We start from the raw sequence: 16,642 nt of genomic DNA on the forward strand, positions 1-16,642 counted from the left end.
ACGGGAGGAGGAAAGGGAAACTGAACAAATACGTCACCGGGAAGTCCGATCTTCTGAAAAGTAGAAGTAACGGGAAATGCAAAGGGAAGCTGTCGGACACCAGGAAGTTCTTTGAAACGTCGAATAATCGAGAAATGAGGATGAAATGAGGCGTGGCAACGCGCGCCGGGATCAGCTAGTTTTGAATATAGTTTAGCTTTCCTTCGTGGTCTCTGGTGCTCTGGCGAAACGAATATGCAATTGTTTCGAGCCGAATCGATGGTGGTTACCCCCCCTCGTATGGTGGAATGAGTGAAGTTCTGAGCTCTGGGGACTCTACCCTCTGCGATGTTTATGCGATAAACTTGGACCAAATCAAACAATTTGCAAAGCAAGCAGAAGCCGGTCGCGGACACGATAGCCGAGCATTCGGTCGTGTTTTGCTGCCGCTGCCGCTGAGAAATTTATGCACCAGCACCTAATTCGTCACCGATTTACATTCAAATGTGGTATGTTTTATGCGCGACTCGAATCAAGTAAGCTCCCCCAGCCAGTCCATTCCGCCGCCGCCAGTCCATTCCGCCGGGAGTACGAACTTTATTTGGAGTTGGCTTGTGGAGGGGCAAAAAATGGCAAAAACGAAACTCATGCAACAGATGGGCGAACCACGAAACGGTACTCGACCTGCGCCCGACGAACGGGACACGACCGACGATGCTGATCGGCCGCTGGGCGTCTGACATCCGCCTCAATTCGCCGCCGCTTGATAACCTTTTACTACGTCGTCGGGGATGTTTTGGTTCGCGTTTCTTTATGCCTTGCGCCCGTTTGACTTAACCCTGTGACCTGGCGGGCAGCATCCTCCTGCTGCTCGCCTGTGCCAGGTTCTGCTGTGCGCGCCCGTGATTGATGTGAGAACAGAAGTCACGGCTCACGGATCCGGTCAGATCGTGGAAATCCATGATAAGCGCGAGCTCCTCTCTCGGGGCTTTTGAAATGGCCGTGGGCGGCATGGCGGGGATCGGTTCGGGGTTTGTTTTGGACCAATTTCCTAACGTCGTTGTTTATGCGCGCATGGCCGCCCTTCCGTAATGGGCGTGGGGTTGTTTTGAAACTGGGTTTTTTACATTTTATTCTGTATTTTACATTTAATTCTGTATTTATGCCATATCGAGTTTGTCATTTATTTGACTTTATCGATCTTTTTCTTTACTTTTTGGTTACAAAGTAACCAGGGTGGTCAAATAAACGCTCAAATGGCGTAATGTTTTTCGACGCTTGAACTTTTGTTGAATTATTTGAATTTATTTTGAATTTGAATATTATTTGAAAGGTTTATTCATTGGTTCTTCGGCGAAATTGAAGCTGAGAACTTGGACGGCATTTGGTTTCAACAGAAAGGCGCTTCGTGCCATACAGTGACAGCCACAATCAATATTTATGTTATGCGAACAAACCAGCAACTATTGACAACCTCAAGAACCAAATTCAAGTTGTTATTGCCGAAATAGGACCAGATAAATCGAAAATGTACTCAAAACAGGTCGACCGAATAAGCTACTGCCAAGCCAATCGTGGTGAACATTTGACCAAAATTGTTTTCCATTAACCATTGTTTTCCAATTAACCTTTCAAATAAAAGTTCAAGCATCAAAATATATTAAGCCTTTTTTGTTTTATAACCAAACGAAAAAGTGCACGCTTCGTGGTTTGCGTTCTTGTCAAAATTGGCAAGACTGGCTCCGTTCCAAGACTTTGGAAGCGGTCCAATTGAAACTAATGAATTTCGAGCACGTACAGGATGCGCCATCATGACAGAATCTATTGAAATGTTTAATAACTCCGCCATTTTTCAGTCAATTTTGACAAATGAACAAGATTTATTTATGATAGGATATAGGTATAGAATGATGTTTACTTACATTTTACTCCGAATATAATATCGATCAAATGAGCGCCTCCATTAGACACACAAAAAGCGGCCTTTTTTGGGTATTTTGCATTTTATTTGACAATATTTCGGGCGTAATAGCAGCAATTTCCGCTGTGATGTAAGCTTTCAGTTCTTCAATGGTCTTCGGTTGGCTGGCATAAACCTTACTTTTCAAATAGCCCCACAGAAAAAAGTCCGAAGAAATTCGGCAACAATAAGCACGCACAGTTTTCACAGTTGAACGATTATGTTCAATGTACAGCGTAACAATTTCAGCCCGTTGATTTGGAGTAAACTGATCCATAACTCAATCCTCAGAGACTGACGTTTCAGAATCGGGCTGACTTGTCAAAATCGACTGAAAAATAAGGGAGTTATCCAACATTTAAATAGGTTCTGTCATGATGGCGCACCCTGTAGACGTTTCGTTTCAGCAACTTTTGTTCCATTTCACTGTGTTAATTTTCATTGAAATTTGCATTGTTTTGTGTTATGCCCTCTTGTACTTTCCACTTTGCACTGTTTACTGCTCAGACGCGGTCGTTTTGAGATTGGCTCCCGACTTCTGGATGCCTCTTCTAATCTGGTGCCCCCTCAAAGTGCTTGTCGATAAGAAAACCGATTTCCTTGCGAATATGTTTATATACAAATCTTGCGTGCTCTTTTCGCTCTTTTGACTGTATGGATCATTAATAGTGTTTTCTCTCTCTCTCCTCTCTGTTTTTAGATTAGTATGGAGAAGGCCAAGGCTTACATCAAAAACGAATTGCGTGGGGGCTCCCTGGCGCAGCCGGAGCCCCCGCCCTCATCGCACCACCACCAACACCACCAGCTCCACCAGCTCCAGCAACAGCAGCAGCAACAGCAGCAGCACCTCCACCAACAACACCAACAACACCTCCACCATCAACACCAACTCCAGCATCAACACCACCACCAGCAGCAGCAACAGCAGCAACCTCCTCCCCCGTCGCTGCCACCCAGTTCCGGCCACCCGGGGTATCACCACCCGTCGGCGCAGCATCACCCACATGCTCCTCCGCATCAGCAGCAACAGCAGCACCACCACCCGCAGCACTACGGTGGTCCGGGGGCCTACCCCCCGCACCATCAGTCGCACTCGGCGGCTTCGCCCTCGCCGGTAGCCTCCCTGGACCTGGACCCCTCCACCATCTGCTACGTGTGTGGGGCGGCCGGGGCGCAGGACAAGTACTATCTGCGCGTCCGCCAGAACCCGGAGCGCCCGCAGGAACCACACTTTCCGCTGCTCGAAACGCACCTGCCACCGGCCGGCGTACCGCCCTGGACACCGGCCAAGGTGGGCGTCCGGTCGTGCTACCTGTGCTTCACCACCTTCGCCCAGCAGTGGGACTACCACGAGCGCGAGGGGAAACCCGTCGCCCAGCGGCTCTACTGGCTGAAGCGCAACGACGACAAGAACTACATCGGGGCGGAGCTGAACAGCCAGGGGGAGTACGCGGCTCAGGTGCTCGGGCTGAGTGCCGAGCACCTAAGCGGAAGCGGCGGACTACCGCAGCCTCCCTCGACGGCAGCTCAACCAACACCACCACCACCAACGTCAGTGTCCTCTCATGGCGGTGGCGGTTACTCGTCTTCGCGAACCACCCCCCAGCCGGCGGGTGGCTATGCGATGTCCCGCAACGAGAGCCCCCTGCGTCAGGGTCAGGGTCAGCGGAACAGCAGCGAGTCGAGCGCTCCGAAAGCACCGGAAACGGCCACTCCGCCGTACCATCCGTCAAAGCGCTTCCTGGAGAACCATCTCGCGGCCACGAATGCCGCGGCCCGGGAACACCTGCACCACCACCCGGCGCCGGTGCCCAGCACTACGGCGTCGCCGTCGAACAATGTGCACTCCTCCTCGTCGCAGCGCCCCGTGAGCCGCGGCGAAAAGACGATACCCCAGTCCGGTGGGTTCCGTCACAACGATACACCGTCACCGGCAGCGACGGCCGCCACCCCTACCGGAAGCGTCACGTCGCCCTCGGCCGCCGCCTCAACGACGGCCAACGTCGGGTTCCGCGATGGGCGCAAAATGTCCTCGTTCGCGCACCACAAGCTCAAGATGGTGAACTACAACAACAACAACAACAACGCTTCGTCGCCATCGTCGTCGTCGACGACGGCGGCGGGGGCAACGGCCGGACCTGGCGGCTCGTCCTCGCACCTCCGGCTCGAGGAGGAGGGAGCGCTCGATCTGCGAAACTCGTCCACGGGCTCCGTGCCAGGCGGCGGTGGCACTGGGGGTGTGTTGGTGGGACCCGGCGGTGGTGGAGGGCTTTCGGGCGCAGGCGGACCGGCCGGCGGGATGGTGGTGATGGGCGGCGGGCTCGGCGAGGACGCCAGTCTGCGCAGTGGCAGCAACAGCAACGGAAGCAGCAGCACCGGAAGCACCGGCACCGACATCCTGGACCTCTCCATGCCGGACAAGAACTCGATGACGGAGGTGTGCTACGTGTGCGGCGACGAGCACCGGCGCGGCAGCCTGAAGGAGATTGCGACAGTGCGGCCGAAGGACGTGAAGGACCAGGAGCGGCCCTACTTCCCGATCTTCGACGAAACGCACGCCAGGTCGGTGGCCATGTTTGGCGTTGCTTAGTTTGTGTAGAGCTAGTAGAGACAGTGTATGTGTGTGTCTTGAACAATGTTTTCGTTATGATGTTTGTGTTGAAACATACGAGGGCCGTTCGAAAAGTATCGAGACATTTGAATTTTCGCGGGCTACGAATGTCCGATTTTTTAATGGCGTTAGGTTGTTACACATGTCACTCACTTATGGTGAAAAGTTCGGCAATTTTGACTGATCAGTCAATTTTTGACAACTGTTTTGCTTGGATGTGTTTTGGCTCAACGGCTATTTTGGTCTATGCCGAAAAATTGATGGCAGTGAATAAAATTTTGTGTGAAAAATAAATTTAAGTGCGCGGACACATTCCGAATGTTTGTTGTAGCTTATAGTGAAGCTATGGCCATAACGCCACAAAAAAATCGATAATCGAATATACGTACGCGGAAATTCAGATGTCTCGATACTTTTTGAACGGCCCTCGTATGTGCTTGAGCACTTCAACCTTTGAGCATTCTCAGTTGCATTCTTGCTCAGCATTTGTTCCACATTTGGCTATTATGTCTTTTGAATTTAAAATAACATGCTTACATACTTTGTTTTCGTTCTTATTCCGGTTAAGTTATAGATCACTTTTATCGCATCGTTGTTTTGTCATATTTTCAAGCGTGCTTTGATGCATTTGCTAAATTTGTTTTCGTTCACCTTGCTTTTACGTTTACGATCGAGTTTGCGTTGCTTTGCGATTGGTAGCATCACGTTTTAACCTGTTTCTTTTTTTTTACTACTGTTCCTTGTGCAACTCAGGCCAGCACGTTCGAGACCCAAGGATCCGAAAGGCATGGTGCAGGCGTGCAAGGCGTGCCACCAGTATCTGCTCAATCAGTGGCAATCGTTCAACGTGAGTATCAACCGCTTTATTACATAATAATTGAAAACATGAATGAAGTATTCCTCGACGAATTGCTCCAAATTAGGGACTATCGCAGGGGTTTATGCAATGGTTGTGTATCAGTTGACCAATACTTGATCAAAACTCGTCATATCTGAGTTCTACGCTCCTTACTTTAACGAAAGCGAACCATATTAATTTTGTTTATCCTTCCGTACAGTGGATAACTAAAAGAAGCTTGGAAGCTTGATGCATTTAGTTTTTCACGCCAATTTCCTCCGGTTTGTTCGCTAACAAAGCTGCTAGAGTAGATTTAGTAACTTATAAGCAACAATAACTTGATTTTTCACATGTTTACTACAAAATGCACAGTGAAGAGTGCATAAGACATCTCAAAGATCTGGCCAAATTTGGCCAAGAAGTTGTAAAATTGCAAAACGTAAGCAAGGCCAAGTTGAAAAAGAGAATGGAATTTTATTATCAGAATGATTTGAAAGCTCATTGGTGATGATTACATCCTGCAGCAAGACAACGCTCCTATCCGCAAGGCTAAAATAGTAATGCAGTAGCTCAGATAATAATGTTTTAGTGTATCCACCACAAAGGCAAGACTTGTCTTTTATCGAAAACATGTGGGCGTTAGTGAAATAAAAAGTAGCTCAAAAGGTCGCACGTAATTTGACGGAATTTGTCGAGAACATTCAAGGAGCCTGGTCCACTGTAACAACAGAGATATTTCGTAATATCTTTTGTGTTCTTGAGCTAAACTTCTTTTCGCTATTCACTGTACAACCTTTGAAGACAACCTGTTTCGAAGAAAGTGGAGAAAAAATCAGAGCTTTCGGAACGCTTCTCAGTTCCTCAGCATGGAAAGTATTTTGCGAAAGTAATTAACCACGAGAGCCCCTTGAGGACGAAACTGTAGTGTGATGTCCAACGAACATCATCAAGGGTATTTTCTATTACCTTCAATGGAATACTTTACGTTTATGGGTTTCTACATAGTGAGTAAGAGTAAGTGTAGACAATGTGCCATTCACGTGAAACATGTGTTCATCTAGTCGGGGTTTATTGCCTCGCCGTGTGCGTCACGTTGGTTTTAAAAGTTCATTTACCATGCTCGTGTAATAGGCGTAGGTTTTACAGTGTCACGTAGGCTGCTCACCACAGCCGGGTATTGCCGGGTTTTTTTGTTGTTGTTGTTTAGCATGGAATATTTTGTTTACTAAACCCCCCCGCCCCAGCTGACCGGGACCGGTATTTTCTGCCTGCCTGCCTTCAAATCGAATGATAGTTTATTTTTCGCATTACCACCGCACGGTTGTTTGCGGTTTTTATATGCTGCCCTTTTTATGACCGGGGCGCGCACCATCAAGAGAGAGCATCAACACAAACGCCCAATCATCATGCCGCCACCACCGTGCGAGAGAAGCTCAATGCAGCGCCCAAATGAGCTTTTACGCCCTCAAAACCGGCTCATTTTGATGACACACATCAGTCGGTGGAGGTTTTTTTTGTTTTGTTTGTTTAATTGTGAATAAATAGAATAAAGAGGCTCAAAATACACGCCCGGTTTCAGTTGGCCAAGAATAGCGCGCCCCGATGACGGGCATGAATCAGGTTCTCGTTGGCAAACGATGATTTGATGAATGTTTTTGGTTTCGGTTGTGGGTCTCGTTTGTTTTTGTTTGCTGTTTTGCGAGTGTCATGTGAAAAGCTAATAGACCTTTTTTTCCATAACATTTGAACGTCACGCTTGACAGCCCGAAAAAACCCGAAGGTGGGTTGCCTGCCCGAACAGGAAAATTTTGCAAAAATGCTGCAATAATATTGTCGTATTTTATTAGCGCTGTTGTAAGGTCCATTGCCGAGGCGGTGGTTCTTGTTGGCCACTTGTGTAACTGGAGACACTAAACATTGCGTTCCCCAAATATGGCTTTGATGTGAAACGTGGCATTGAGTCGCCATCGGGCTGCCATTCACAACCTTGTTTTTTGACACAGCAAAATCAGAATAAATTATTTATGTTAGTGGTGAAGATTTGATAGAGCAATCGGTAACGCTCGTCATTCTCACGCAGCTGGTCGATGGGTTCAATTCCCCGAAGCGGCGTGATTGGCCCATAAAAATCCACATCGTTACAGAAAGCAACAGAGATTAACATTGTTCGAAGAGAACTGAGCAACATTTAAAACTTCATTTACCATTATTTCTTCAAATGATGGCAAATGATGGTGTGATCCCTTGGCAACAGAACAGAATCGCACAGTCTCCTAGTTACAAAAGCTGATTCACGACTGTCCTCGTCCACTGTCCGGCCACACCCTGCCCTGCTAGTGACTCGTTTGACCTCTTCCGCCAAGAGGCTCGGGCAAGATATTTCGAGAAAATACTGGCTGCTGGCTGACTGGCCTCTCCGCGTCCGGAGATTAGTGTTATCGCCAATTTTCACAGCTTATCGTGTGCGCGTTACGAGGTGATTAGCACCGTCACCGCCCCCGCAGCAGTAGGAGTCGAGTTGGGGGGAGGTGCGTCGTTTCCGATCCGGGGGCCGATGGCGCACCTCGTTTGCACCTCAAACGACCGAACAGAGACCGCAGCAGTAGGACGCGGTGTTGTCAGTTTGCGCTACCAGTTAGTGTCCGGTTCCGCCATTTGTTGTGCCCCGGTGTCGGTGCGGTGCCGATCCGGATTTAGGTGGAAGTGTTTTTCCCAGTCCCCGCCATCGTCGGCCATCATCATCATCGTCTCCCATTTAGCCACAACTTGCGAGAGTGCTGCGAATGCGCTGATTAGCGCCGCGCAATTGACGCGGCCACAAAGGATATTCCCACCCCCATGGGGTGGAACACACCACCTAATGTGAGTTCGAGGACACTTACATCTCTTGCTTCCTGAAACGGGGGAGAATAAAAATGTATAAAGGAAACAAATTGTCAGTTCTCCTTCAGTTGACAGGCGATGACAAGCGTGACTCACCAATTTGCACAAATCGCAAGCTCCTCTCGTCGCGGATCTGGGGCCCGGTGCCCGGTGACGTTCGCTCTACTCTCTCTCTATCTCTATCTCTCACTCTCCCATACACATTCGGGTTGTTTACTTATTTGCTGCACGACTGCCAAGCTCTTCAGTAACGCTCTCCGCAGCGAAAAGTGGCCGGGAAGTCTGACGCCCAGATAACGGCCGCGGATTATTTACAACCCTTGGTAGCGGCCCGCAGAGGGCCTCGGCTCAGAAAGCTAGAAGCTGGAACCGCGCATTGAGAAAATTTTGAGAATATTTTCCAGCATTTGGAAAGGTTTTTCACACAACTCGGCTGGTTGATGTGACGTTTGTGGCGTCGTATTAGGCTGGAGAAGTAATCCATAGTAGTAATCCATTATTTTATCGGTGGATGACGTTAGTGATCGATATCTCGTGAAGTATCGATCCCACAGTTTCAAGTTTAGGTTCGTTTTGAAGTTGATAGTTTATACTTTAAAAAATTCTTTCATTGTTTTTTGTTTGGTGTGGTGAAGCAGCTTAATCGGTGGCCAAACCAGGAATAACGTCTAGGAAGGTTCTACTGGGCTTATGGTGGGACTTGAAAAGAATCGTTTATTATGCGTTGCTTCCGTGTAGCCAAACACTAAATTCAGATCTCTACTTTCAACAACTGCACCGTTCGAAGCTAGCAATTGACCAGAAACGGCCTGAATAGGACAACGGAAGAGGTTTTGTATTCCACCAGGACAACGAAATGTCACAAACGTGTTTAGTGTCTTGCCAGAAATTCCGGTAGCTGCGTTGGGAAGTTTTGATGCATCCAACGTATAGTCCGGACCTTGCACCAAGCGATTGAAACCTTTTTCGCGCATTACAACATTTCCTGAATGATGAAAAAGTGAGAACAAGAAAGACGACCAAGCCAATCCAATAACGACCAAGCCTTCTACAAGAGAGGCATTAAAAGCCTACCATTGAAGAGACAACAAATTTTCCAACAAAACTTATTTGAAGAAAAAACGGACTATTGGAAGTAGCTTAAATAAAGTTTTATAACTCACCCAAAAATAATAGGTTACTTTTTCCCCAGCCTAATATTTGACGTTTGACAGTTTGACTTTCAATGTCTATACCTGTGTGTTCTTCAACATTTGATGCTTCTTCTGATAGATCCTTGCTGAGGTGGCAACTAGTGGGATCTGGTGCTTTGGGTCAAGCGAAATAAATAAACGTGTGCCGAACGGCGAGGTGCGGCACTAACATTCAAGGCAAACATACAGCGCTCTCCAAATAGCACCGCATCCAGCATCTCCAGCAGCCGCTACTTACACTAACGAGCCGAGACTTTGTTTGTACGTCAAACGAGCTGCTAGCGCCGAGCGCGCTGAGTCGTTGGAGACGTGCCCCATCCGCGCCGTGGTCTGTCTCTTGGTGTGCGTCTTGTCTGGGAAGAAAGCGCGCGCACACCCACACACAGCCAACGGTTAAAGGACAGTGTATCTTTGATTATCTCCCGTTCGCCGCCGGCCGAGGGAAGCGCCGCGCGGATGCTTCGATCGGTTCGATCCGCGACGGGCGCCTCAGTGTCAGACCGTCTTCAGCGAGCAGCGCCACGCTTGGTTGTTGTTGCCGCTGAGCGATTGAACGACTGGAATCGTGATCGTGGAAACGAGATAGTGTGATTCCTTAGACCGTTGCCGATTCTTTCTCACCCGCTTGTCCTTTGTGGAGACCAATTTTACAAGACCACCTCCAGGCTATTTTTTGGTTGACTCCAGAGTGTCGAAAGGTGACAGAAAACATCCTTCGTGGTGTGCTGCTGGTTGTGTGTTCCGTGTGTGACTCCGTTTGTATGTGTCAATCAAGATCTAAATATCAAGATTCCATTAAAGCTCCGTTTCTCTATGTGTCGGACAATTTCAGTGACAAGTGCTTGCGTTGATGAGGGCCTTCTCTTAGTTTTTCGAACAATATTTTGTTAGAAAGAAGAGTGAACAATTTATACACCGAATCATCTGCAAAAAGTTCGATTTAAAGTCCTCCACAGCCAATCAGCATGACCTTGGTAGGTAACAATAAATTAAAATATCTTTTCGATTCGATTTGAAAAGTGACGACTAAAAGTGGAAATATTGATTCTTCAAATCTTGCTCACATTTGGTCCCCCCTTTGAGGTCCCTTCCCCGGGTGTGGTGTGGATTGGCGAAATGGCCCGAATGGTGGTGGTTCCAACTGAAATCGCTCCAATCATCATTATCGCCCCGATTTTATTCGTCCGCTAAAAACCGCTCGACAATCGTCGGCGTTCGCTTTCTGCAAATGTCTTGGGCGCGTGCGATAACGCATTACTCGCCCGCCCTTTAATGAAGCAACATAACAAGACGCGTTCCACTGTGACCGCTTCATTCCGCCTGCCGTCCGAAGATTGCGAAGTTATCACCGTTATCAGATGCTCTAAATCTCTCCCGCTCCGACAACCCAACGGACGGAGCCGGACGGACGACGGTAGTCAGTTGCAAAAACTCTAAACAGGACGGGGCGAGAGCCGATGTTGACCGTGAACTACTAGTACCAGGGGGCATAGTGACGTGCGCGGTGCTGCTGGTGGTGGTGGAGGCGAGGGTTGTGGACAACCCAAGCAACCCAAGACACCGAACGAGATGTAACCCAACTGCTTTGGGGTGTACCGGCTCGGGCCGGATCTCGGAACCGGTGCAACCGAAACAGAAACCAGTCAGCGTCAGCGAATGGTGTCTTGTGACGTGTCTTATCAACGTACAGACAATGGAACACAATCGTCATCGTTAGGGAGGGGTGGCTGATGAAGACATGCGATGATGGTGATGCTGATGGTATCAATGCGCACGGGTCCCGCACTGGGAATCCTAGGGGATGATACCGAGGTGTTGGCATCCAATGGAGGCACCATTTTTTGTCCTTCCTTTGCTCTGACTACAGGTGCTCAAAATAGTTTGTGAGTTTGTGAGTGTTTGTTTGACTACACTACGATGGAGCTTTCCTTTTAGGAAACTAGCAAACGGAACCGCTTCGGTCAAATCCTCAAAGGACTAGAGAAACAAAAATGCGGGCTTCAACGTTACTCTTCCGATCGTCTTTTGGGAGAAGCTTGAAGCTCTCATACGCCACAGTCTTCTTGGTTTACTTGGGTAATTTTCGGAATTAGTAAACATTAGTAAGTATTTAATTGTTTCGGTCGATTTAGACCAGTTTAGGTCAGTTTGGTGATCAGGGTATGGAAAGCTGTCGAATCCTTATTAGGTTTTTTTTAAATAGAATAACCTGCTCATGTTCTGACTAATGTAGGAAATATTGTACCTTTAAATTTCACACATGTAGTACAGTTACTATAGCATAAACATTCAAAATTGTTGGCTAGTTTTGGTAGAAATTTGTGGGCAAACCAGTTTATTAAATACCGGGTGGTGGTCCATCAAGTATTTGGATGTTTGGAGAGTTTCGATTTTTAACTACCGATTGTCGTCCATGTTTCGATTTGTGGTTTTTAAATCGTCAAACTTCATTCTGGAAATTGTAAGCATTTAGTAAAATACGTTAAATACGACATTTACGTATTGGGACGCTATAAGCTTGCAGAAGAAGGGAAATATTAAAAACTTATTTCCAAGGAGGTGAATTTTCAACTTACGAACTGTACGAAATTTGAAAAGCTCATTTTCAAGCTCACACATCGTGCAAGAGAATCCAATGCACCCAAAACGAGTCTGGTGCGGATTTTGGTCTGGTGGTATCATTGGCCCATTTGTTCTCCAAAAATTAAGAAACAGTCGCCGTAACCGTCGATGGCGTACGCTACCGAAAAATGTTGGCGCTGATTAGTTCTTCGGCGAAATTGAAGCTGAAAACATGGACGACATTTGGTTTCAACAGGACGCGACGCTACGTGTCATACAGCGACAGCCACAATAACGTGTCGGACGTCGAATACACAAAGCTCTCTTAGTTGTCATCCGAGAATTCAGTTGTCTTCAGTGTTATTACTTGTCATCCTGGAATTGGCCCGCACGGTACGAATCAATATAAACAGATCGCAACCCCCATATCGCTACTCGACATCGATCAACACCCCTCATCTCTGCCCGCTATCGGCGGATCGGTGACTAAGACATAAAATGTAGAGCACATGGGACTGATTGGCGGATCGGGGTGCTTATCAGGAGGCCGTCACATCGGTTTGTCAAACGTTCCAAACTGCTCCAAAAACATGTGATCGCGAATGTGTTAACCATTCCGCGGGTGACCTTCTTGATGATGGTCGGCGGAAGTGTACATCGGTCGCCTTGTTTTTTTGCAACCCACTGATAAGACGGTTGCCGATGACGGAGTAGCCGTCTGTCTGGGATCTTATGGTCCTCACACTCTCGTGCGTGTCGAATGGTGAATGGTTTAGGTTATCGCGCTTGGTCCCAACATGTGCTCTAATCGCTCGAGGTGTGTGTAGCAGCCTTGTGAGGCAATAACTAAACTCTCTAGGTCTTCATCTGGAGGTCTGTTTTGGCTCGTGTAGCAAATGGGCCTAGACAGAGTCGATCGCACCATCTGGTCAAGACCCGTCAAGATGTTTGCAAATATCAAAACCCGCGATGGCGACGAAGTTTCACGCTTCACTGAGTTGACCCCCTCTGCCGCTTGGGTTGTTGGGATCAAGTATTGCAAGTTTAGAGGCCAACGCTTCGCTTATCAGCTGCGCCGACTGTACGGGGTTTGTGAAGCGCTCCTCAGCTTTTTTGATCGTGAACTGATCTGTTTGCGCCAATCGGAGGTAGCATCGACCCTGTCTTTTGCTGCCCGGTAACATCATGCCCGCTATCAATGTTTCGTGCTGAGTGCTGCACTGAGTAGAAGCTCTAGGGCCCGGTTCGTTCACTTTGCGACGCAACTTGGTCAGGTTTTGCATCATCATCGCAGCAGCATCGTTTGTTGATACCTTGATAGGTTTTTAGCTTCGAGATAAGCACAAAGCGAGACAAGTCCGCTACGACATTTGTGCCGGGCTTCGGATTGTTTTGTTGTTCACTCCTTGTTTCATGTTTGGTTTGTTTTTATTTTACACTTTGTTGTTGGTTTGTTTTTGTGTTACACTTTTCCTGTTGTTTACCACATCTATTGGCTTGTTTATTTGTTCACTTGTGCTCTTTTTATGGTTTATTTTTCAACTTCTCTTTTTTCGTATTTCATTTTTTCCGATTGTCTTTGGCGTCCATACCTAACACGGCTTAGCATCGTTTTGTTGTCAGTTGGCTCAGCGTTTTCATGCTTCAGCTGCCACTGCTCCACAGCTGTCCGTTAACGAATGCCTTTTTATTCGAATGTTTCGTCTTACGCGGCGCAGTCTTCGCTCCTCCGTGCTTCCCGAAAGAGAAACATGAACCGGCGACCAGTAAATTAATTACCACATTGGAGCATTCCTTTAGTCACCCTGCGCCTCATACACCTGCCTGTTGTGAGCGCACACAAATGTGAACCGTCATGGGTTGACCTTAAACCGCGCGCACCCTGCTCGGTTCGCGGCGGGTTCCGCTTCAGTTTTGTCGCCCCAAGGCGACGGCTTATTACTTACCTTAACGACTAAATAATACACTCCGGGCCGGCCGGTTTCCCGTTTAGCATTCTGCGTGCGTGCAGTCCTTGCGACAACATTTTTGTCATCCATTCGTCGAACCTGCGTGTTGTTGCGTGTTGCGGAAGGTTTTTTTCGTCTCTCTTCTTCGCGTTATCCACTTACACAACATCGGCTCTCTTGTTGTGCGTGCGTTGCTTAATCGGCCCACCGATGGGCAGGAAAAGGCTGAGCATACGCTTTTTTGTTTGTTTTCTTGTGGCTACCTTACTTTGCTGATCTTTTTGTTTTCCTTTAAACTGCTAACTGGCTTGATTCGATTTATTGATTGTTTTTAGTATTTACAGTTGTGTACCAAATTTCTACGAGGCATGGTGATGGTTTTAAATTTTTCACAACAACCTTTTTTTGTCACATAGTTTGATAAGTCCCGAGTCTCTTGTTATTCGTACTATTCTATTAGTATTCTTTTGTTTCTGGTCAACATTGAGCAAACGCGGCACCAACTTTTCGATAATTCAAAACGATTTTTGGGATTTTTTAAAATATTTTCTGGTGTTACCGCTTCTTTTGGACGTCCAATGCAGCATATCAGCATCATTGGTGTCTCAACGACCACATTTGAAGTAAGCAAAGCAACGTTTTTGTTGTTGTTTTTGATGGAGCGGAGTCCTTATAACACTGTTCAAGTCATTGCTTCGCTTGAACGATATTTTTTCCCATCAAGAAGCAGTCGATAGTGAAAACAAGAAATTGTTGTGGATCCATTGTTATGAAAATCACTAAAGTAGTTAGGTTAGGCCCGGGACTTTTCAGTCCATGTGTTGTTACTGCTCTGCATAACACGTTGATCAAATCTAAACTTTCTCTTTCCCAGAGTTGGAAGTTCTTTAATTTGAATCTTTTTGCGTTTCTCATGTCGTCACATCGCATTACCTGGTGCCAGAGCGACCACCAAACACACTCCACTCCACTTTTACCGTTACAGCATAACACCGAGCGAACATATCCCGTTCGTTCTCATTGTTGTGGGCCTCCTCCCCATCACACTTAATCATGCGACTTAATGGTCCATTGCGTGTGAGTCGGCAGCTGTTGGTTGTAATGAAGCAGAAGAGGCTGTTGGCGTTGGCGTGATGCTGATGATGATGAGTTCCCATCCTCAGTAAGCAACACCAACACCAACTATTCACAGCGCCACATTTCTGAGACCACCGCCGAGCGCCGCCGATCGATGTCGATCTCTACCATCCGCCCGCCCGCACCGGTGATGATCATCACCCGCCAGCCACCCAGCCACCCACCACCCCGAACGGAAGGCGGAAGTAACGCGAAACAATTCAGAGTTGTTAGTCTCATCTTTTTTTGCTGCTTCGTTAGCGCTGTGCGCTGCGAAAGAACGGCCCGGGCGTCGTCAGACGTCGTCGTGACCGACGCCGCCGCCGGCGTAGCATAAACATTGGCTGCGAGGCTAATCTGGTTGAACTTGCGCATCGTTTAAAAATTCCGTCCCGCCGCTCGCCACACCCCCGGGGACCAACCACCGCGCCTGGTAGCGGGCGCTACAAGTTCAACGCGCAAACCCGGCAGGAGTTGCTGGGTCGTCGTCTTCTTCCACTCCGGTCCGTTCCCCGTTCCTCCCTCCGAAAAACGGCCGTTTTATTGACTTGCATTAACTTGTTGTTCCTGTTTTTTCTCTTTCTTTTCTTGTTCGCTTTGCCGATCTCTTCCTTTGGATTGTTTGCTGTGTTTGCTTCTGGCATGCTTATGCTCCTTGGCATGTTGTGTGCTATTGTTTGAATTCTTTCGGACCACTCCGAGTTTGTTTGTTTGTCCGCCTCCGCCAGCTCGTTTTCCTTCCCTGCTGTGCTTGTAATGGGTTTGTTTTCTTTTTTTCTTTACACCGGGCCTGCAAAACGTCTGGCTCTTTTTCGTTTTGCAGCGTTTTTGACATCCATTTTTGGAAGCTTCTGGGAACAACGAAGCTTCTAAGGAAAATCTTCCGAAAAATTCTTCGTTAAAGTGTGCTGTCTTAGCCTTCGCCGCTGCTGTGTTAGCGCGAATCATCATTATCGCATTATTTGGTCGCTGGTTCCGGTCGTGAGACGTTGAACGTTTCAACAAGAAACGTCACCTTCGACTAATTTCGCAATACGCGGTTTTTGGTGCTGCCACCACCGTGGCGAGGCCAGTGGCAAAGTCACCGGAAGTTTGTCATTCAATCGCGCGCTTCGCAGATGCGTCTCGTCTCATACGTTTTATGTTTACTCAAACGGTGTGTTTCGCTTGGCGCACAGCATTTTGCGTGCGGCGGTGCCGCCGTAGGTTTTATTTTTAGTGTCTTACGCTTTGTTCCACTCCACCTAGCGCAAGCCGGCCGCCTGCCCGTTGATATCTGTGTCGAGTCGTCCGTTATCTTTATCGGTTATGATTTCGTCAATGCTCGCCGTGAAATGTCGGGCGTGCGAATCGAATGTCGCATGTGACGCGGAAGAAGTTAGCCTCAAGAATAAGAATCCGTTATCTTCGGGTTGAACGAGGGAAAAGGTAGACCACGTACGCTACTTACGACACACATCCGCCTTGGCGGCGATAATTCCATCGGGAATTCCATCGTTGGCGATGCTCTGGGTGGTGGATGATTTCCGCGTGGTTGATTCATCCGATAAA

General features: G+C 47.8%; 1 protein-coding gene across 1 annotated transcript in view; it reads left to right on the top strand.

The window, feature by feature from the left end:
- The first annotated feature begins 2,645 nt into the window (after positions 1–2,645).
- LOC128274598 (uncharacterized) overlaps positions 2,646–16,642 on the top strand; it is an 84,234-nt gene continuing 70,237 nt past the window's right edge. The window contains exons 1-2 of the mRNA XM_053012836.1: positions 2,646–4,501; positions 5,304–5,397. Coding sequence (XP_052868796.1) covers positions 2,646–4,501; positions 5,304–5,397 — 1,950 coding nt within the window. The remainder of the gene's footprint in view (positions 4,502–5,303; positions 5,398–16,642) is intronic.

Source organism: Anopheles cruzii, chromosome 3 (genome assembly GCF_943734635.1).
Source record: "Anopheles cruzii chromosome 3, idAnoCruzAS_RS32_06, whole genome shotgun sequence".
Lineage (NCBI taxonomy): Eukaryota > Metazoa > Arthropoda > Insecta > Diptera > Culicidae > Anopheles > Anopheles cruzii.